Genomic DNA, 22511 nt, shown 5'->3' with positions numbered 1-22511 from the left:
ATTTTACAGCCTTTCTAAAAATGTTCAATCAACCCCAAATGGGCCATCGTCTGTCAAAGGCCTGATTGCATATCGCATCAAAATACCTGTGCGTTTAGTCTGATTCAAGCAGGTTTTTGTAGCCAAAACTGTACAAGAGAATTTTGCACAACAGTTAGGGCTACAATGTAGGATATGGTCTATAAAATCAACCTAGCCTAACCATATCAAATCAAGCTTTATTTATAGAACATTACAAACATTAACTCAACACGCTTCACAGGGAAAAATAACTAATACAATTCAAATAAAAACAAATGTTTACTACTCAAACATAAGAGCCTATGAAACTAAATTATAAACAGACAACAACAAAAAATAATCACACTACGGAAATGCAAAGCTAAAATGGTGTGTTTTAAGATATTTTCAAAATATCTCCAGTGTCCACACCCATCAGGTTCTCAGGCAGGCTATTTCAGAAGTTGGGGGCATAAAGGCTGCCTCTCCATTGCCTCTTGGTCCTAGGCTTTGGGATAGTTAAATGGCCAGTGCCTGAGGGACCTCCTGGGTACATAACTTTAAAGCATGTCTGACATGTATTGGGGTTCACAATCATGGATTGATTTAAAAAACAATCGAAAACCCTTACAAGTAATTCTAGAACTCACAGGTAATCAGTGCAGAGATATTAAAACCGGTGTAATGATTGTTTTCCATCTGGTCTTCGTCAGTACCCATTTTGCAGCATTCTATATGTTTTGCAGTTGACCAATGGCTTGCTTGGGTAGACCAGACAGGGGAGTATTACAACAGTCAAGTCTGCTTGTAATAAAAGCATCGATGAGTCTCTGTATAAGCCTGAGCTAGAAACAAATAAATCAAAGCTCCCTCTGTTAACAAAATACACCTACATAATGGGGATGACACCAGTATATTTATGGGAGGAAAGAAAAAACACACACACACACACACACACACACACACACACACACACACACACACACACACACACACATTAAATATTAAATAAGACCTAGACAACAAGGTGAGGGGAGTTCCGTACTAATTAGTGACCTTAATTGATATGCTTCAAATGGCTTTTGTGTCAACTGTGTCACAAATTAGAACGCATTACGCAATAACTGACGCTTTAACTGTAGCATTATAATCATGATTAGAGCGGTCCACTTTATGCTCTTGCTACATTTGCTCAAGGTTAAACCAACCTTCAAACGCGCCATTAACGGGGCAAATGCTGAACACTAAATGTAGCAGGCCTAGATGATAGCTTCCATCGCCAGTATGTTTGCTACCGCAAATAATTATTTCAGGAACGGTGAGAATTTCTCTTCTCGGCCTCTGTTCCTAGGTCTTGATGTGACAATCCTTGTCAAGACCGTTATGTTTTTGTTCTGCTCGGGCATCATACTGTGGTGCTTATGGGATCTATGGAGAGGAAATGATGACGATGATGACACAGATTTTTTGTAAGTTTAGAAACATGTTTGTGTGTGAGTGACAGAGGCGGCTGGTGGGAGGAGCTATACGAGGATGAGCTCATTGTTGTCTCTGGAATGTAATTAATGAAACGGTATCAAACACATCATACATACAGTACCATTCGAAAGTTTGGAAACATCTACTCATTCCAGTTATCTTCTTAAAAAAAAAAAAATTCTACATTGTAAAATAATAGTGAAGACATCAAAACTATGAAATAACACATGGAATCATGTAGTAACCAAAAAAGTGGTAAACAAATCAAAATATTGTTTATGTTTGATATTCTTCAAATTAGCCATCCTTTGCCTTGATGACAGCTTTGCACACTCTTGGCATTCTCTTAACCAGGTTCATGAGGTAGTCACCCTGAATGCATTTCAATTAACAGGTGTGCCTTTTAAAATGTTAATTTGTGGAGTTTATTTCATTCTTAATGCACTTGTTGTTACAAGGTACGTGTGGTATACAGAAGATAGCCCTATTTGGTAAAAGACCAAGTCCATATTATGGCAAGAGAAACAACAAAATAATCAAAGAGAAACGACAGTCCATCATTATTTTAAGACATGAAGGTCAGTCAATGCGGAAAATTAAGAACTTTCTTGAAAGTTTCTTCAAGTGTAGTCGCAAAAATCATCAAGCTATGATGAAACTGGCTCTCATGAGGACCACCACAGGAATGGAAGATCCAGAGTTACCTCTGCTGCAGAAGATAAGTTCATTAGAGTTGCCAGCCTCAGAAATTGCAGCCCAAATAAATGCTTCACAGAGTTCAAGTAACAGACACATCTCAACATCAACTATTCAGAGGAGACTGTGTGAATCAGGCCTTCAATGTCGAATTGCTGCAAAGAAACCACTACTAAAGGACACCAATAAGAAGAAAAGACTTGCTTGGGCCAAGAAACACGAGCAATGGACATTAGACCAGTGGAAATCCTTTGGTCTGATGAGTCCAAATTTTAGATTGTTGGTTCCAACTGCCGTGTCTTTGTGAGACGCAGAGTAGCTGAACGGATGATCTCCGCATGTGTGGTTCCCACCATGAAGCATGGAGGAAGAGGTGTAATGGTGCTTTACTGGTGACACTAAGTTATTTATTTAGAATTCAAGGCCACAGCATTCTGCAGAGATACGCCACCCCATCTGGTTTGAGCTTAGTGAGACTATAATTTGTTTTTCAACAGGACAATGATCCAACACACCTCCAGACTGTGTAAGCGCTATTTGACCAAGAAGGAGAGTGATGGAGTGCTGCATCAGATGACCTTCACAATCACCCTACCATCAACCCAATTGAGATGGTTTGGGATGCGTTAGACCACAGAGGGAAGGAAAAGCAGCCAACAAGTGCTCAGCATATGTGGGAACTCCTTCAAGACTGTTGGAAAAGCATTCCCGGTGAAGCTGGTTTAGAGACTGCCAAGGGTGTGCAAAGCTGACATCAAGGCAAAGGGTGGCTACTTTGAAGAATCTCAAATCTGAATTATATTTTGATTTGTTTTAGACTTTTTTGGTTACTACATGAATCCATATGTTTTTTCATAGTTTTGAGGTCTTCACTATTATTCTACAATGTAGAAAAGAGTATAAATAAAGAAAAACCCTTGAATGAGTAGGTGTGTCCAAACTTTTGACTGGTACTGTATGGAAACCACACATTGGGCTCATTCTATTAATTCTATTCCAGACATTACAATGAGCCCATCCTCCTATAGCCCCTCCCACCAGCCTCGTGTGTGTGTGTGTGTGTGTGTGTGTGTGTGTGTGTGTGTGTGTGTGTGTGTGTGTGTGTGTGTGTGTGTGTGTGTGTGTGTGTGTGTGTGTGTGTGTGTGTGTGTGTGTGTGTGTGTGTGTGTGTGTGTGTGTGTGTGTGTGTGTGTGTGTGTGAGCAATCGAGCGAGAGTCTGTGTGTGTGCTCTAGCCAACACTTGAGGAATTTCATACATTTCTTGTCTTTAATTTTTTTTATATCAGTGGTATCTTTTCTCACAAGGGACATGCTGAAGGATTTGACCACCCAGCGCTACTCTCTATACAGTAGCTGCTTAGACCATGTGAAGGAACTGGATGATCTTCCGGAGAACACTGTGCACAAGGTCAGCTGTGGGAGCAGAAGACGGAGGAAGCCTCCAGATTCCTATCTTGACTCCAGCCCAGATTATAGCCCTGCTACTAAATGTGACTCTGAATACGACAATGAATATGACTTTTTCTACGACAGGGCCAGTGAATTGGAAAGAAAGAGAAAACCTTTATTTTCCTCCAAACGTCATGTCGAGTTCCCGTCTGACTGCAAACAGTGTGCGTCTATGGACCTGTGCAACAACGATGGTGACAGTTGCGTCAACATCAGAGTGGACACTCCAGAGTCCAGAAACGACACCGCCACCAGCAGTGAGACGGAGTACAGCTTTTGGCCTCTGAACATTATGGGGTCATCTGATTCTATCAGCTCATTTACCTCCTGGTCTTCTTTCAGCTCAACATCCAATCCATCTACTCTTGTGTCTGAGATGAGTGAAACAGTCCATGCTACACCAGTGGTTTCTAAGGATGAGCCATCCTCTACTGACAAAGGTCCTGCTGGCAGGTCAGAGTTGAATAACCCACTGTCAGTAAAAATGCAAGGGAGGCACAATCTAGAGCACAGCATCCGCCAAAAGATCATACGCAGGTTATGGAGACGTGCCATATTGTTGGTTCGAGTTATTGGGATGCTACTCCCAGAAAGACTGAAGCAGGCCACAAAGAGGATTCCTGAAATTATTTTAATTGTTGAAGAGGAAAATCATAAACCAATGGTATGTGACAAAGTTACAGATCCCAACCAGCACGACAACGCAAAGACCACATTTAAAAAAGATAACATTACTCTATCCCAGGTGGCAATCAATGGTCAGAAAGATCTTAAACGGGAAAAGATGGAGACTAGAAAATCTAGCAAGCCCTTAGGTTTGAAATTATGTCCAGGGTTGGTGAAGACTCCTCGTCCTCAATGTTTTGTCCATATTTTTGCATATCCCAAGCCAAGATCATTTTTAATCCGTATGATTGGAGAGGAAACAACTGATTTCCTTGAGATGACTCTGAAGCAAAACCGACTACACCACCTACTGGGAGTGCCTACTCTCTACTCAGACTCCCTGGAGAAGACAGCAGCCGAGGAGGTCACACCACAGCCAGTTCAGTTGGATTTCCATGGTGTAGAAACCCCATTCCTCCCCCAGGAGGTAAGGAACAGACTTGAGTGTCATGTGAAGCATAAAGTGATAAAAAAGCAGTGGGCTCTTCCCAAGCTTGCTTTGAAGTATATAAAAGCCTTTAGGTCAGAAGGCGCTAAGTGTCAGAGATATAAGAGTATGGACAACGGAAATCTGATTATAGACAGTAACGCTGAAACAATTTCCCAGCCTCTGATCACTTGCCAACAACTTCAGGATGAGATAGGGCCAATAACAGTAACATCACTGGAAACAGAGGGGGAGAAATCCCTCTCTGCAGCATCAAGTCAGTCTGATTATTCTACTGAGGAAAGTGTATGTAGCAGCGTTCTTGTCATAGATACATCCACTCAACCTGATGCGTTGGAAGTTAGCAAAACTTATCCCAGGACCAAATTTGAAATAGAACTGAAGAGCAAGTGCCTGGAAATCAGATTGTCTATGCCACAGGGAAGGGTTCCTCCGAAGAGGTTGGTAAAGAAGCTAGTCGGACCAGGTATGCGCATCCCTATACCCAGAGTGAAAAATATTTTATTCATGAGAAAGGCATCCATTAAACTTCTTGAGATGAACCTGAAACAGAAGCATTTGGCAAATGCATTGAGAGCACCTACCATCTTCAGCAAGTCTATGGAACTGATCACACCCAAAGAAACTCCTCAGCCTAAGGAAGTGTCAGAGGCAGAGTTTGAATTGAATTGTTCTAAGGCACTTATCAGAAAAGAAATGAGAGACAAGCTAGAGTTCCACATCAAACGCAAAAAAATCCAACACCTCTTGGGTCTGCAGGAATCTCTTAATGCCCTCATATCCAAGGCACCAAAAATGGATCCCAGCAGGGTTTTCCCAAAGCCCAAGTATGACATTGAGGTAGTGGCAAGTGATATGCCCTTTTTGATTGACGAACAGAAAGAGGCTTTAGAGGGCAATGTGAGGAAAAAGAAAACTCACAAGAACTGGGGTTACCCAAGACTGATAATGGACTCTCTGAAGGCATTTGAGGTTCCTGAGGCCAAAAACCTGGACAAGAGACACCCTCCAGCAGCTTCCAAGGATGTCCCTGTGGAGCCGATGTCATCAACGTCCTCACAGAACTGAGTAACAAACACCAGAACAACTCCCACAGCAGTCCTGAAGGGAGAAGTGTATCTTGCTCCACAGGTTTGCTCTTAGTTTATTTTGACCCACATATCAAATAAATACCCATTTGGTTGTGTGCAATATTTTTAGGTGAGCTGGAGTAGTTTTTAAAATCAACACTAGGGGGAAGACTCAATTTGAGCAATGCTCTGACACTGGCATACCGAGCCAGATATAACTCCGCTCCAAGCAAAATAACATTGCATCATTTCCTTGAAATCCCTGATGTTTGCGAAATCGGTTAGTAGTGCATCTTATGTAATACAAGATATTTTAGGACTTAAGTTGACATTCCTTTTCTGCATTCTGTTGAGCAAATGGAAAATTGCAGTATCAGATTGAGCATATGACTAGTGTGCCTAGTATTAACAGGAATTCAGTGTCCCCAGCCCCTGGGTTGATAAGCAACACTGCCAGACCTCCTGGGGAAACAGTGGCAGCACTTGCAGTGAGTTGCATCACTTTCCTTATGTATAGACAGTCATGAATCCTTAACACTTCCGACTCTGGACCAAACCAATTACATGTGACTAGGTTGATAAGTAATATTTACTAACTGCCCCCAAGCAAAGAGCATGTATCCTTTACTCTGCATTGTATCTGAGAGCCATTTACAGTAGAATAGAGCAAGACTTAAGCCTTGGCCAAGTGATGAACTGGCAGAGTAAAACTATGGTGATTGTGCCAGTTTACAAGTGAAAACATGTTGGAATGGTTCAGCAGTTATATCCTTGAACTGGCCCCTAGGCTTCTAACCATTCCTCAGACAAATAGCAGAATAAGTGGAGAATACTTGTTCAAAGCAATTTATTGTATTTAGAAAAAAAAACAATAAAAAAGTTCTGCAAGTCATGTTTCTTTGCGTGAACTGCAAATCAGTCCCATGTTACAGTAAAGTGCTTATTTCAATTCAATGTCTCAGAAGTATGATTTGTAAAAAATAAAATAAAAATCCTGTTAATATTTTGGGCTGGGACAAAAGAGTTAAAAACAAGGGGCAACAACTCCGAAGAGAAGGCTTGAGTAGAGAACCACGTAGATAAACATTCACGTTACCTCCCTCGAACTGAAATATTTATACATATGTTCCAATGTTGTTAAAATCTTAAATGCGTTCCCTGTGAGCGCCACTCAAATAGTGGGGGAGTGGATTATGACTGTCCAGTTGAAGGTGTCATTTTACACATTGTTGCAAGATCATTTAGAAAGTCCAAAACTACTGCATTGGGCAAAAGTAGAAATGGTTATGACTAAGAACACATCGTAGATGTAAGTACTACATCTGTGCATTTCGGGAGAATCACAACCCTAACAAAATAGGGAGACACTTGTCTGACAGAGAAAAGAAAAAGGCAGGCAGAACCTCAATTGAAAAGGCATTTTCATAACCCCCAAAAATGCCTTACGCAGCTTAATGCTTTTTCTCAGATTCTTGATAGCAAGTTAGTTTCCCCAAACAAAGAACGGCTGCATACACAAATTCAAGTAAGTCTTACTATAAGACATAAAACCCCAGAAACATATATTGGTAGAAAGGTTTCAGAAAGATCACAATCAGTGTCCCATGAATCAGCATAATGGGCCTTTTGACACTAAGGGAGCCATTTCTTCCAAGATTACCAAACTGCAGTGGTGGTAACACTACATGGACAGTCATGAGTTTAGTCGTTGTACGCCTTGGTGATGAGAACACGCACGTTGTCACTTGTTTTCATGACTTTTTGGCATTGGCTACAGTGTCTTGAGAACCAATCACTAATATAATTTGTCAATTTCCTAACAGCCAAACTGGTCTCCAAACAGATTGTTGCCAACACTTTCGCATTACAAAATAACATTAAAATAACTGTCACTGGGCATTAATTTAGCTCCAGATAAAACTTCCCTCACACTTTAAAAAAAGGAATTTAAAAAAAAGGAACATCTGGTGTTCCACCTGAACAATTTAACAGCACCTGCATGAGGTTGACATCAAAAAAAGCTTAAAAACAGGTAAAAAAAAAAAAAGAAGTGGCACAGTTAAACATTAACATGGAGTTAAACATAAGTTAACTTTTTAAATAACTCATTAATACAGCTACATGTCCTCGGAAGACTTTTCTGGAATGCTATTCCATTTAGACTTTTCCATCATCTCCGTCACCATGTTAAATGCTAATTATTTCTCCCAAAATGAGGTTTTTGCAGTTGTGATGCAATTTGGAATCATTCTGAGGGTGTCACATTATAGAGGTCAATAAGCAGGTTAACCTCTTAACAGAAAAGCCTGATTAAACCCTGAACAAATCCAAATACATTAGCCAAGTCAAGTCAGCTAAAATTTGCATTTCTAACTCTGCTAAATTAGACAGATTATTATGACAGCCATGGCATATTTCCTTTACATAGCAGTCAAATAACTTGATGTTTACATTAATACATCTTATGGTTTGATGACAAAACTTAGTACACAATTTGGCATGGGAAGCTTTGGCATGGGGAACCAAATTTGCAATTTTCCTGCTCCGTGTTTATTGAGGGTAGCATCAGGACAACAAAGTTCATGTTCTGGTATCAAATGAGTTGCATGTGCCAAGAACTTTAGGTTAGTGCATAAAGCAACTTCCGCAGAGGCAGGCACAACATTTAATTCAACCCCTATTGCATTGTAGAAATTCAGGAGGAATTCCCTGATATCAGAAAGAATAGATGAAAATTGAATGATGCATGGCGATTGGTAGTTTGGCATAATTCATGTAATCTATGAAACTGCATTGTAGCGTAATAAGGGCTGGTTATAGATACATTCTCTGGTACTAGAGGCTCATGGGCACAGCCACAACATTTTGTACTGTGGGCTTAGACCTTCCACAGAGGAGGCTCAGTTGAAGAGGAATTTATCCAAACAATGGACTGCGACAGACACTGGCAGCATTGGCTTCCAGCCTTCTGAACTCTTTCCACTGAATACCTCCACATGTAAAACCCTTCATGTTGGCCATTGCATCAGCGTGTATGCATCTGCTGATGGGACATTCAGACATGGAGAACATTCCAGATACTTAATTCACAGTGGATCCAGTTGTAACGTGGAAGCAGCACAACAGGTAGTCATTTGGTGTCTGAGCTTGGTTCAACTGTTCTGCCATAGACTCAAAAGAAAAACAGCTTGAAAAGGGCCCCCCCTCAGCCTGGATGTGCCATGTATGCAGGCCCTGGCTAATGTGCTTTACAAGTGCTGCTATGGGGCAGAAGGCAGTGAAGCATTTAACAGAGTCCAAAGTGTACACAGCAGTGTTGTACTTTTCTAATTCTCAGCGCAGCTCAAGCGATTTCTCCAACTGCCATCACATTTCAATTAATAGAGGACGCATACGTGGAGCTGCACTAATCAGAAATTTTGGGGATGTGTGCATTTGGGCTGCCGGCTCTGCATCTTTGCCCTCCGAAATATAATTTAGGAGCCAGGCATGGCAGCAGTCTCTCCTGTTAAAGAGGGGGACAAGCCTGCAGTCAGTAAAAGTGTGGTTGAGTTGGGGCCAGGGTGAGGCAGTGGCCAGGCTGAGCGGTCATCTGGAGATCCGAATCAGTGGGTGCGGCTGGTCAAAGGCGGTGATTCAGGCAGATGACGTGATGACGAGGGGGGCGAGGAGCTGGCAGAGCTCGGCGGCAGAGACCGGCCCAGTCTTTAGCAGGCTCTGCCTGCGCTTGGACAGCTTGGAGTTGGATGGAGGGGAGAGGTGCATGGAAGTGGAGCAGACTGTGATGACAGTGGGAGCCTCGTCAAGCTGCTGCTGCTCTGCCATCACAGCCTGCTCAGCCAGCTGCCGGTTCATGGCCACTGCCTTGCCAGCAAAGAACGTCAGGTCCTTGGCACTGTTCCTGAAAGGGTAGAAGGCGCAACCAAACAAATCTTAATGCAGAAGTTGACATTTTAGTTACACTAGTTGTACTTTCTTATAATGGAGGTGATCAGGCTACACTACACTAAAGAACATAGCCCATATCCCTCAGGGACCCAAAGATTAACTAACCTTTGAGGTAGGATGGATGTTGGCAGTGTGTCAGAGAATCCCTAAAAAAATGTTTTAGCAGGTGGTTAGACAAAGGAAACCCCACCCATTCTACCCACTGAAATGTATGTAGAATTCAAAGAGCCTGGGGGGTAATAGAGAGTGAGACTTACCCCCTGCACCCAGGGGTGCTGCAGAACCTGGCCGGCACTCAGGCGGTTCTTGGCATCTCTAACAAGAAGTTTGGAGATCAGGTCTTTGGCACTTGAGGAGATGTGAGCCCAGTCCTTCTCTGGAAACTCATACTTCCCTTCCTGGATACTCTCAAACAACATGTTCTAGTGATAAAGAACTTTCATTACCATCACATAGTAAGGAAACTCAGAGCTTGAATTTCACAATTGTGTGCAAGTCAGTCTTGTTAATGTGCACCTAGGAATATTCCACTATTCCACAAACAAACAGGATAGTTTCTGGAAAGCACACTAAACAAATGAAAGAATATGGGTCAGCCAGAGGTGGCCTTGGCTTTCTTCCTTACCTGGCATGTGTGGCAGGGTTCTCCCATATCCCAGCCACAGTCGCTACCGCAGCGGCCTACAAAGGGTGGGTAGCCACTCAACAGGATGTAGAGGATGACCCCCAGGCTCCACAGGTCACAGCGCTTGTCATAGTTTGTGGCCTCCTCACTGAAGGCCTCCACCACTTCAGGGGCCATGTACTCTGCCGAGCCACACTGCAGGAAACAGACCGAGACAGCAGGGTTAGTTAGCTCTGGGCTGGGCGCAGTCAATGCCCCCCCCCTGAGGCTACTGCTGCGGTTAAACAGAGCCGAGTGTAATGCTGTGGGTACAACAGTGAAAAGGAAAATATGTCTATGCTGTCCAATGTCCCTGAACAAGTAATTTTTTGGACAGCAGCATTCCTCACTAGTGGGAAGGATTATCCACACTGATGGGAGTCCTTTAAGTGCCCCTGCTTTCCAAAACATCTGTTCTGTAGAAAATGTAAGGATGCATGGAGAACATGTACAATGATCTAGGTAGGGTAGGGCAGTGAGTAATGACTAGGGCCCTGTGCGACAGCCTGTTCTTCGCACTCAAAGCTCAGTGGAACAGAGTGAACAGGCTATGATTGCCTGCGTAGGATGTGAAACTAGGCCCAACACCGAGCTAGGAAAAGAACGCACAGTTGCATAACGGCAACAAACAAATGACCAAATGGGGTTAATACTTTCTAAAAACACGGTGAAGAGATGTGGGTCACTGCTGGTTTTTGCAGGACAGGAGAACAAAGACATTCCTTAGGAGCTGGCTTGCCCTACTCTGATCAAATGATCTCTTCGGCTTACTTTCAGAGAAACTGAACAACCGCTGGGAAAATGCTGGCGTTTGAAAGATTCTAGCTGTAGTTCCACTAGGGCCACAACTTTGTTTAACCTTTCAAGGAACTAGAGTCAAAAACACATTTCTGAACAGATTAAATCTGTTAGAATGACCAGACCACAGAAACTAAACCCAGAGCTCAGGTCAGCAGAGGTATCAAGGATGCACTTAATACTCCTGATTGGCTAGTTTTATCATGAAAAGTGCTCTGGTTGAAGGAGACCCAAGCACCCCTCTAGTAAAAAAAAATTAAATTAAAAAAAAAACATGCTATGGAATGAGAGCCTGCTAAAGCACCAGGGCTCTGAACAGCTCCATTTTGTGGGGTGGTTTGAAGCAGACGTGTGTCACGCCCTGGTCTTAGCATTTTGTGTTTTCTTTATTTGGTCAGGCCAGGGTGTGACATGGGTTTATTTTGTGGTGTGTTTGTGTATTGGGGTTTTTCGTAGGTTTTGGGATTGTGGCTTAGTGGGGTGTTCTAGCAAAGTCTATGGTTGCCTGAGGCGGTTCTCAATCAGAGGCAGGTGATTCTCGTTGTCTCTGATTGGGAACCATATTTAGGCAGCCATATTCTTTGAGTGTTTTGTGGGTGATTGTTCCTGTCTGTGTTTTGTATTCACCAGATAACCTATACAGCCTTTCACGTTCCGTTTGTTTTGTATTATTGTGTGTCATCTTCATTAAAGATGTATCGTATTAACCACGCTGCATTTTGGTCCGACTCTCAACGGAAGAAAACCGTAACAACGTGTGTTCCTTTTACTTTAAAAAATTCCTCGGTCCAAGGAGAGGGGTCTGTTTGCACACAGCTAGCCTCTTGTCAGATGAAGCAGATCGTAAACTATATGACTTTTGCTAGCAGACTGGAATATGTTCCGGGATTCCTTCAATGGCATTGAGTACACCACATCCGTCTTCATCAATAAGTGCATCGATGACGTCGGTCCAGCAGTGATTGGACGTACATACCCAACTTGAAGCCATGAATTACAGGCAGCAGCCGCATTGGGCTAAAGGCAAGAGCTGCCACTTTCAAGGAGCGGGACCCTAAACCGGAAGCTTATAATAAATCCCGCTATGCCCTCCGACGAACCATCAACAGGCAAAGCGTCAATACAGGACTAAGATCTAGTCGTAATACACCGGCTGCGACACTCGACAGATGTGACAAGGCCTGCAAAACCATTACAGACTACAAAGGGAAGCAAAGCCGAGAGCTGCCCAGTGACGCAAGCCTACTGGAAGAGCTAAACTATTTCATTCTCGCTTTGAGGGAAATCACACTGAAACATGTATGAGAGCACCAGCTGTACCGGAAGACTGATCATCGCCGCAGCTGATGTTAGTAAGACCTTTAGACAGGTCAACATTCACAAGTCCTCAGATGCTGAAAAGTTTCTACAGCTGCACCATCACTGCCTGGTAAGGCAACTGCTCGGCCTCCGACAACAAGGCACTACAGAGGGTAGTGCGAATGGCCCAGTACATTACTAGGGCCAAGCTTCCTGCCATCCAGGACCTCTATACCAGGCAGTGTCAGAGGAAGGCCCTAAAACTTGTTTGACTCCAGCCACCCTAGTCAGACTGTTCTCTGCTACCACACTAAGCGGTAGCCTTCTTCAAAAACATGGCTAAGCCCAGTAGCCAGCTTATGACTGCTCAGGGCATGATAAGGTGAGGGAGCTCTGCTCAACTGATTTGCAGAGCAGCAGATATACTTCATCCTGCTGGTGCAATACTATTAAAGACTTCCAGTCTTCAACTCTTTAATCCTTCCTGTAGTGACAGAGATGGTGGCTAATCAGCCGACATTGATTTCTGCCAACAAATCCTCACTGCAACCTGGAGCTTTCCTAACCACATGACCAGTCAACTCATAACACAGCTGCCTTTGCTTGACCGCTTAAAGAAAGAGGTCTGTCATTAGCACTTCAGCACCTGACAAGTCAGAAAACTTGTGAATTCCCCTTAAAGCTGCAGTAAACAGAATTCCTGCCCCATTTCCAGTTTGTTAAAATAAGTGTTAAAATTCCAGTTTCCTTAATTTCAGTTTGACAAAGCATTGTAGTGTTTACAGAACTATTCTATTAGCTAAACCGCTATGAAATACCTTTTAATTTAACCAAAAATATTGAATTTCAGCTTGTGTACAAAATCAAAAGACCGAAAACGGAGCATAGAAATAGAGCAGAGCAGATCTACAGCTTCTTAGACTCGCTTTCAATGAGAATAACAAATCTATAAAACTCACTCAAATGTGAGTTTGGTCATGAAGCCCAAAAAGTTACATTGAAGCTTTAAGTTGCACCACATGCCTGTATGTGCCTGTATGTGTTCACTGCTGCACACTGCCTCATGCAGACCTGATTACACCACTAAATTCTCAGGAAACCACTTGAACATGATTCTCAGAAAAGAGACCATTCCCTGAAAGTAAACCCCCTTAGGGCTCAACCGCTACAAGTACAGTAACATTTCCTATGTGTGCTTTCTATAGGACTGACCAGTTAGTCGACAGGCTGTTGGCAACCGAGAATATTTGTACTTATAAATAAATCATCGTGCACAGGACTTGTCTGATTCATGCATGTCTCAGTGGACACTTCCATTGCAGAGGCCAAGAGGATGGCACAGTCCACTAAGACGCGATACTGAAATATTATATGGTTATAGTATCTAATTATGATGCAACACAAATCTAATATTTTATAACAAATGTACACTCCAATGTTGGATATGTTCCCTGTCCGGTTCTGAAACAATCTTCAGTGCACTGTAAAATTGGCACCTTTCCCTGTATTGCTATGTGCATAATAGCAAAGTTAACCAGGATATTGGGATGAGAACAATTCAGAGGCAGCAATGAGAAAACAGCCCTTGCCTTACAAAAATGTTTGTTAGAACAGAATGGTAGTTATAATTGTGTTTACCTAGTTCCAAACTTGTTTTCTAACATAACCTCATAACACATACATGCAGCGCTTGCTCCTATACCATCCTTTTTCTTGATCCCATTGTTGTTAGAATTATGATTATAATACATAATATTATCATTAATAGGCTTTGTATAGTATCCTTGTATAACCACCGTCAAGCTGTAGGCCTAAGAGAGTGTCCTGTTTAGTCTTAATACCTTAACTTAGACCAGTTTTTCAATATATAGGCTACTGTATCTATCATTTACGCTTTGAAATGCAATCACGTTTTTTTTTTTTTTTTAACTAAAGTTTCCCTAAAATAGTCTACACAATAAACCGCAATTCAAGAATGCATGAAACTGTTTAGTCTACTGTAATAAAGGCTTTATAAATTTGTTAGAACAGACTGGCACACTAGTATTTAAATTGTTCCAAATGGTCAGGAAAAAAAATACTCTAATCTAACAAACTGTTTTGCACAACGCTCACAACACTTCAGCCTTTACCCTCCTTTTCCCCTGATCTCCAGTAGTTTCCACAATAAGTAAAATGTCATCCACACATCGGACTTCCTTAAACATGTGCCAGTCACAGGCTGTCATTTTATTTAACAGTGACCATCAAGCGGCAGTCATTTGTGTCTTAATTATTTAATCAGTGTGCTTAAAGCATCAGACAAGCTCAGTGCATATGTAGTTAACACAGAAAAGTACATTTAAACATTTCGACCAATCGTTTGGTGGAAAGAACAGGACGGCTTTTGGTTGACCAAGGTTTTTTGTGTTGTGTAAATACTATGAAACATTGGGGAATAACACTAAGTGTGGGGAAAAGTATGTCAGGAAAGAAAATCAGATAAGAATGGCCTGAACAGAGACAAGAAAAACAAGGGAGAGGCGCATGAGCAGTGCTGGGTACACACACCACTCCCCCGCACTCCTTCACTCTCCCCCTGGCTCAGCCAATCAAAGCACAGTTGCTAGTAGGCACAAGGGCAATTTATCTAGAACAACCGTTAGACATGAGGCTTTTGTGTTATGAATACAAAGAGAAATGCAGGCTTGCACACATGTGGTGAGAAAGTGGGTAGAGATTACAGTGCAAGAGCAGAGACCAGAGGGTGGGTGGCAATGTTACTTCAGTTTCTGCATGTTACAGCTCAAGTGCTACCAGGGGAATGTAGCAGAAGATCAGTGACAGGAGACATGGTCTCGTTCCAATTACGGTTAAAATAAGCTTCTCATTCAACCACTTCCACATACTGTAGCATGGTTTGGCCTCGCGGTCTGCACAAACGTGCAATCTGTTCCCCGTAGCCTTGCCTCAAGGATATTATATCTAGTTCACACAGGAATGACAAAATATCTTTATTCAAAAGATGTCATCAGTCTGACCCAGGGCCAGGTCAATCTCCCACAACAAAGACCAGTCTGAAACCAGAGGGTGGGGGGTGCTATCCTCAGACTGCCCTGAGAGCTGAGACCCAAGATCACAGAGGAGACCACTCAGCACTTACACCACCCTGTCTGTCTCCAATATGGGCCAAACTATAATACCCACAAATAGTCAGCATGCCAACAGGCTACCCAAGATAGGTCAGGTTACAATAACCCCCCCCCACCTCCTACATTTCTCCCTCTAACTAGCCTGGTTATCTGGGTCACCTGCTCACAGCCATCTCCCTCTGACAGGAGAGGCACAGAATGGGATAGGGAATGGGTTGCCCTTTACATTTAAAGAATTCCAGTAACATTGTGCCGGTCAGGGTTTAAAGGCAGTTTTTATTTTATTTTTAATGAAACTTTGGCTTAACCCATCATGGCCTAGCCCCAGGTGCTTCACCATTTCCACTGATAAGTAGCAGGATGTGGACATTAAACTTTCAGGAATCTGAATGGCGCTGATAAGTGCTTCTCAGATACCTAAGCATAAGAGCTGCCAGATAGGAGAGCGTGCCAAAGGTGTGTTTGTGTTTATACACGGGCTGAGTGTCAATCCCCATCATTACAATGAAACCAGCCGACAGTTAACTTTGTCCCTGACCTTAAATACCAGCACACCTTCTCCCTGGTTCCCAATGAGAGGGCTTCCTGCAAGTGACACCACCTGGGCTTGTCCAATACCGTACAGGCAAGCCAATCTACATGGGGAGCAGAATTGTAAAACCACCCTGCCCCAGACAAAGGCACAAGAAAGCCCTCACTGGGGCTTTGCTGTACCATGTCCCAATAGTCACACCACCTCTGCTTTTCATAGAATTTCAGTTTCCTGCCCAAAGCCATGCCACAGGCCTATTTACATGGAGTCAAAACTAGACTGGCTGAACATAGTAGTAGACAGACTTACTGGAGTGAGGAGCTCTGGGGTGGAGATGGGAGAGCTGTCGCTGTTTAGCTTGATCCCACTACCCAGGTCAAAATCACAGATCTTCACAGGCGAGATCTACAAAGGAAGGGAAATGGGCACGTTTTAGAAATGTTACAAAACAATTCTACTGTTTCTCAAAATATTTGACCAGGGTGCTGGTTGTGGTCTACAGCTCCATTGAGTGATGGCAGAAGGCAATTTATGGCCAATCAAACTGGGTGGATCGAGCCCTGAATGCTGATTGGCTGACAGCTGTAGTATCCAGACCATATACCACAGTATGACCAAAGTTATTTTTACTGCTCTAATTACATTGGTAAACAGTTTATAGCAGTAAGGCACCCTGGGGGTTTGTGATATATGGCCAATATACCACAGCTAAGGGCTATGTACTCTGCATTGTGCCAGACATTAAGAACAGCCATGATCCGTGGTATATTGGCCATATAAACCCCCCCCAAGGCCTTATTGCGTAATCATACTTCCAGATTAGTGGCCAATACGCCAGTGGCTACACATATCTACAAATCAGACACCTGTAAATGGAAACGTACTTTGTCCGCATGCTCACATAAGATGTTCTCCGGCTTCAGATCTCTATGTGCCATTCCTGTAAAAATGAAACGCAGAGTCATTCTGATGCATGCATAATTAGGCAAGACAGAAGGGGGGCATGTGATTTAGCATGTGTCAAATGACCAGCCTGGGCCACTGCTAGGGATCACATGGGAACATGGCTTTGACTTAACAGCCCAGGTGTTGAGGGAACACGCCAGACCTTTGAACCATTTGTGATTCTACCCAGAGGTAGATTAGTGGGCCGAGCCTTTTATCTGCTGAAACCAGATCAGCTAGAGTTGCATTGTAAAAGCCCTTATGATAAATGCCAGCCAGCCCATCTCCAGATGCCAGCGCCCTTCCCAGTCCCCATATGAAACCCCATCCCTTGGCCTGCCAGGCAAGCCCTGGTCTGTGGCTCAACCTGGTTGTAGCACACTTACCTTTGTTATGCAGGAAATCCAGAGCGCTGGCGATGTCCTGCACCACAACGCAGGCTTCCTGCTCACTGAAGTGTAGTCTCCTGTGTATGTGAGCCAGGACTGTACCTGCAGGTTAACACCACACTTGTTACCCTGCTCAACCCTATCACATTGGTGTGTATTAAAAATACCTGTATTAAGATTAGGGTTGCTTAATTCCTGTAACTTTCAATAAATTCCAAGGTTTTCCAGAAATCCTGGTTGCATGATACCAGATTTCCTCATTCCAGGAATCCTCTAACCGGGATTTCTGGAAAACCAGGGAATTTATAGAAAGCTGCAGGAATTTTTCCACCCTAATTAAGACACACTATGAAATTCAATGTGAGAAACATGCAGAAGGAAGTGGTGCATATTAATTTTAAAGCCTTTAAACCCTGTTAGAAGCACTCACCCCCTCTCAGCATTTCAAACACCAAGTAAAACTTGTCTTCCTCCTCAAAGAACTCCACCAGCTCCAGGATGTTTCTGCAGTGAAGGACAGGACACTGGTCAAAACTAATCACACGACAGTCATTACTTAAAAAGATTCTTCAGTCAAGGAATTTATTGAATAACTATAAAGACTTTGCTCAGGGCATTGCTCATTTACAGTGCCATGAAGGTCTAATGAGTTAAGCTGCTTTCCACTATAATATATTATTCAGAAGTCCCTGTGGTTGGGCATCTAAGTAGTAATCTTACCTGTGACCCTGGCACTGGTACAGCATCTCCACCTCCCTGAAGACGCGACTGCGGCTGTGACCGGGTCTCTTCTCAATGATCTGGAATGGAGAAGTCTGGGTTAATTCCACTGGGGTAACAATCACAGATGCATAAAATCCTATTAATATACTGTGTAAGGACTGGAAATATACCATTGAGCCCTTAGGTTCACTTTTCTCACCTTCCAACCTTTAGGCACAGTTAGGATGAAGGGTTAACCTACTTCTGGGGTCTGCCAAGTGCCTACCCACCCAGAGAGCCAACGGGTGGAGAATCAAGGCCCCACACCTCAAAATATTGTATACCATATTCCAACCTTCCATGCTTGTGCTGTGAAATTACAAGGCAAAGGGTTCCCAAAGAGTTGTATTGACAATAGAGCAACGACTAAATATAGTTCTAGTGCTGCTGTGGGTTGCTGCCTGGCAGCCCAGCTTGTTGCGCAGCCAAGGGAGACTGCTGACACCAAAAGCAAAGGCCTGAATTTTCCAGCCACCCCCTCATTGTCTGAGGGTGTACGTGACGCTCTTCCTGCTAGATGGATTAGGGCTGCCATTGAACCCCACCGGGTCAGAGCACAATGACTGCCTAGGATTAGGGGCCTGTGTGTTCCCAAAGCCTAAGGACTATTTTAAAAAGAGTCCGCACCCAACCAGTGACTTTCTCTTGATCAACCTCCAACGAGTAGCCTACATGTAGCAGAGCAGACACCAGTATCGATTAACTGATAATGGAAAAATTGACAGCTAAATGAAGAGCTAACGCTGTGGGGGTGAGCGCCCTTTGTCCTTGGAGGGTTGTGGGGGTTTTACTGTCCTGTTGCAAACAGTCACCGATCACCTCCAGGGGCTATAAATCCCCACAGCATGGCTTTAAGAGGGCCCCATTGAGTCATACTGCAGGTTTGTAAATCAGATGCATGAACGCCCAGGAGCACTCCTTATGCGGGACCCGAGGACGCAGCTAGCCAGGCAGGCCCCTTCCCTTTGAGATCGTTTTCCGGCAGCTTTGGATTTTGTTGGGATTGCAACACCAGGAGCCCCAGCCCCCCATCCAGCTGTCGAGAGGGGGAGGGGTGGCTGGCAAGGACATCTGGGCAGTTGAAGTCCCCGTCTAGACCTCGAGTCATTGGTTCTCCCACACCCCTCCCCATAGAATCCTCCTCAAAGGATTCCTCTATAGTAAACTATTTAACACCAGTATGTTTATTAGAAAGGGAACAAATACCATTTATATACTGGATGCAAAAGTAACAGTATACAAGGAATCCATACAAAATATGGAACAAACTAAATCTTACGACACTTCTGCAAAGTGAAAAAACTGCCTAAATTGAATTTCACAACATTTACTTGCTCAAGGCAAAAGAGAGAAAAAGCAGCAAGGCACAGGAATCCAAAACATTTTCAATCTGCATCCCTTTATGTAAAATAATAATATACATTTTTTAATTCTAGAGGAACAAAAAAAAAAAAAAGTGTAAACACCCTAGGTCATAACCCTCAACATGTTTTGTTTGGCACTGCTGCCAGTACACAATGTTCTCACCACTAGGAGCCTGGCTGACGAATGAGAGCAAAGAGAGGGGGTGGATGTAGCCTTCAGCTGCCTCGGATTGGCTGGCAGAGTCAGAAAAACACTGAGGGGAAGTTTCTGTGCTAGCAGTAGTTAGGCCCCCAGTGTCCATAAAACCACAGCAGAAGCACAACACTGAGTGAGAGCCTCAGACATCCGTTTCAAAGGGCTGAACAGAACAAACATGACGACATCTGTCTAGGGAATTGAACAATGTCCCAAACAAGTACATTTCCAAGAGTACATGCTACAAATGTAGATGCCGGAGAGGACGATGTAGTCCACACCCTCAAGTGTATCTATAGGTTATACCACTAAGACCATTAAATTGATTCAGGGTCTACATTTCCATAGCAATTCCTCCCAGTGGGGCTAATGATCAGGTGACCATGTGCAGTTATCTTCATATTGATCACATGCCAAAGCAGCAAGGAAGTGAAATGTAAGATGACAGCAGTAACAGGCCCTTGTTTGAAGTGTGTCACGCTCCTGACATTATCCTCTGAGGGACGCAATATCCTGGGAGAGCTTTCAACCATTCCTAAAAAAACATCCTCATCCACAAATTTGAAACAAACCACTCAAGACAATAACATGTTCAGGCACAAATTATATTGGGGTTCCTTTTTAGAGAACTTGTGCAGCATGAGAAACATCTTACCTTGACAGCATATTCTTTATTGGTGATGAGGTTGATGCAGGTCTGTACCCTTGCATAAGCCCCCTCTCCAAGTACCTCTGACTGCAGGCTGTAGACATCTGGTGGGACAAATTTATATTTAAAAAAAAATCACCAGATATATTAAATATGTTGTACCATAATCTAGAGAATCTGTCCTTTAGATGAGATAATGACTCACCCTCAAATCGGCCAGAGAAGCTGTCAGTTGCCCTACAACGCTTTTTCTTCTTATTTCTCTTCTTGCCATCAGGGATGTCAATAGGCTTGCTGGAGGTAATATCTACACAATCAGAAACATCTGTATGAATACTAGGGTGCTACTTAACATAGGAAATGCTACTACTGAGTTGGTGTCCCAGGATGCTGACATTGGCCTCTTGGAGTAAGTGATTAGTAAAAACAAAAAAAGGAACACACTTACCATGTCTATTTGACAAATCAAAATTGAAGTCTGAATTAAGGAGGGAACCATTTGTGAATTCATCACCCGCAAAGGGATTTGGGCCCTAGATGAGAACACATGTGTGAATTTCAACTAATAACAGTTCAGCATTCAAAATGACCCATAAGACTGATAAAATGATCAACCCATTAGCTCCAGTGGCCATGGTCTCATGGCATCCACTACAATATTGGAAAGAATTTCACAGCTGATAGTGTCCAGTGAAAAATTATGTGCACTGCCCACTTGTACCAAGGTTTCATATCCAATAACAGCATCTGAACCAAATTTCACTCAATCTGTTGTGCCAGTTAACATTGTCCAAGTAGACCCGTTCCCTAGACAACTCAGTCATTACCCATATTTGCACTTGTTAAGTCTGAACATTGGTGGCAAGGACACACGTTTGTCACCCAAATGTGAAGACGGACGTCATTAAATATAGAAGAATGTGGTTACATATTGCAAGATGCAGCCCAGTCCCACTTCTACATCTTGTAACCAACGCAACCTAATAGAAACAGTAACGTTAACTAACCTTGAAAGAGCGATGGAATCCAGTGACTTCGGTGATCTTATTTTGCACCATTTTGCATCGATTAAAGATTATTATGAAGGACTGATGGCGGCTGCAGCATGTAAGTACTATCAAATTGTACTCTCTCCCGAAACAAAATGTTTCTTCAGAGACTGAAGCAAATGATCCCTGCGTTCTCTGGTCAAGATGATGCAGGGCTTAACCGGAGCACTGTTAAAAACATGTATAGCATAACGTTAGACAACAATCGGGAATAGTGGTCAATAATAGCCTAAACCATAGATCAAGCTAGATATGCGGTGAAACAATTTAAGACTACTTAGTTCACAAGTATGGCAGCATGGCCGGTTGTCTGACATTAAAAACACGCTAAAATGAACGCTAGTCAGACTAGAAAAAAACTCTGCACACTGGATCACTGCACAGTAACACGAATACGCAGTTAGTCAACTAGCTAGCTAAAATCAATCAATTACATCAATATCCTACCCATAATTAAATACTAACGTCACCCGACAAAAAAAAAATAAGCGTGAAACAATACGGTATGACATTTTAAGTAAATTAATCGACTTGGCTAGACAGATAGCTAACGTTAACTGTTACTGTAGCTATGCTAACGCTGTCAATAAACCACCGACAGAAGCATTAATTTCGCTTAAGGCCGAGCAGAAAGGACGTCAAGCAAAAGTAACTAGCCTCTTATCGACAAACTACGTTTAATTTACCCTCTTGTCTTTTTTCAGAGCTCCAGCGTAAACACCGTTGTTTGACACACTGCTTTCGTTAAAGCCCCAGCGATGGTCGAAGATTTGCCAGATCGTGTGTGGAAGGTGGAACGAATCGCAACCCAACAAGTATTTATAATCTCACGATTGTCTCCGCCCATTTCTCGAATAATCCAGTCCTTTGAGTACTCGCCCCCGAAACACAGCAACAGACAGTTTATCATATGGGCTGGGGTGACGTGTGTATTTTACAGGTCTGATTCAAATTCAGTTCATATAGCTTCCGTCTT

The 22511-nt window shown here is 43.0% G+C and overlaps 2 protein-coding genes across 2 annotated transcripts; one reads left to right on the top strand and one right to left on the bottom strand.

The window, feature by feature from the left end:
* The first annotated feature begins 990 nt into the window (after positions 1–990).
* LOC112242673 lies at positions 991–7194 on the top strand. The gene is made up of 2 exons (XM_024410571.2): positions 991–1469; positions 3482–7194. Exons 1-2 carry the CDS (start codon positions 1264–1266, stop codon positions 5805–5807), a joined length of 2532 nt encoding a protein of 843 aa, XP_024266339.1. The 5' UTR covers positions 991–1263; the 3' UTR covers positions 5808–7194.
* On the bottom strand, positions 6640–22375 carry LOC112242773 (MAP kinase-interacting serine/threonine-protein kinase 2-like). The gene is made up of 14 exons (XM_024410658.2): positions 22222–22375; positions 21494–21703; positions 20935–21019; positions 20692–20793; positions 20493–20590; positions 18236–18315; positions 17946–18019; positions 17513–17617; positions 17066–17121; positions 16491–16586; positions 10383–10577; positions 10015–10179; positions 9863–9903; positions 6640–9710 (listed from the first exon to the last, which is right to left on the bottom strand). Exons 2-14 carry the CDS (start codon positions 21542–21544, stop codon positions 9446–9448), a joined length of 1413 nt encoding a protein of 470 aa, XP_024266426.2. The 5' UTR covers positions 21545–21703; positions 22222–22375; the 3' UTR covers positions 6640–9445.
* Between the last annotated feature and the right edge of the window lie 136 nt (positions 22376–22511).

This window comes from Oncorhynchus tshawytscha, linkage group LG01 (assembly GCF_018296145.1).
Source record: "Oncorhynchus tshawytscha isolate Ot180627B linkage group LG01, Otsh_v2.0, whole genome shotgun sequence".
NCBI classification, from domain to species: domain Eukaryota; kingdom Metazoa; phylum Chordata; class Actinopteri; order Salmoniformes; family Salmonidae; genus Oncorhynchus; species Oncorhynchus tshawytscha.
The sequence above is the reverse complement of the archived record's forward strand: the minus strand, read 5'-3'. Positions and strand labels throughout refer to the sequence as shown.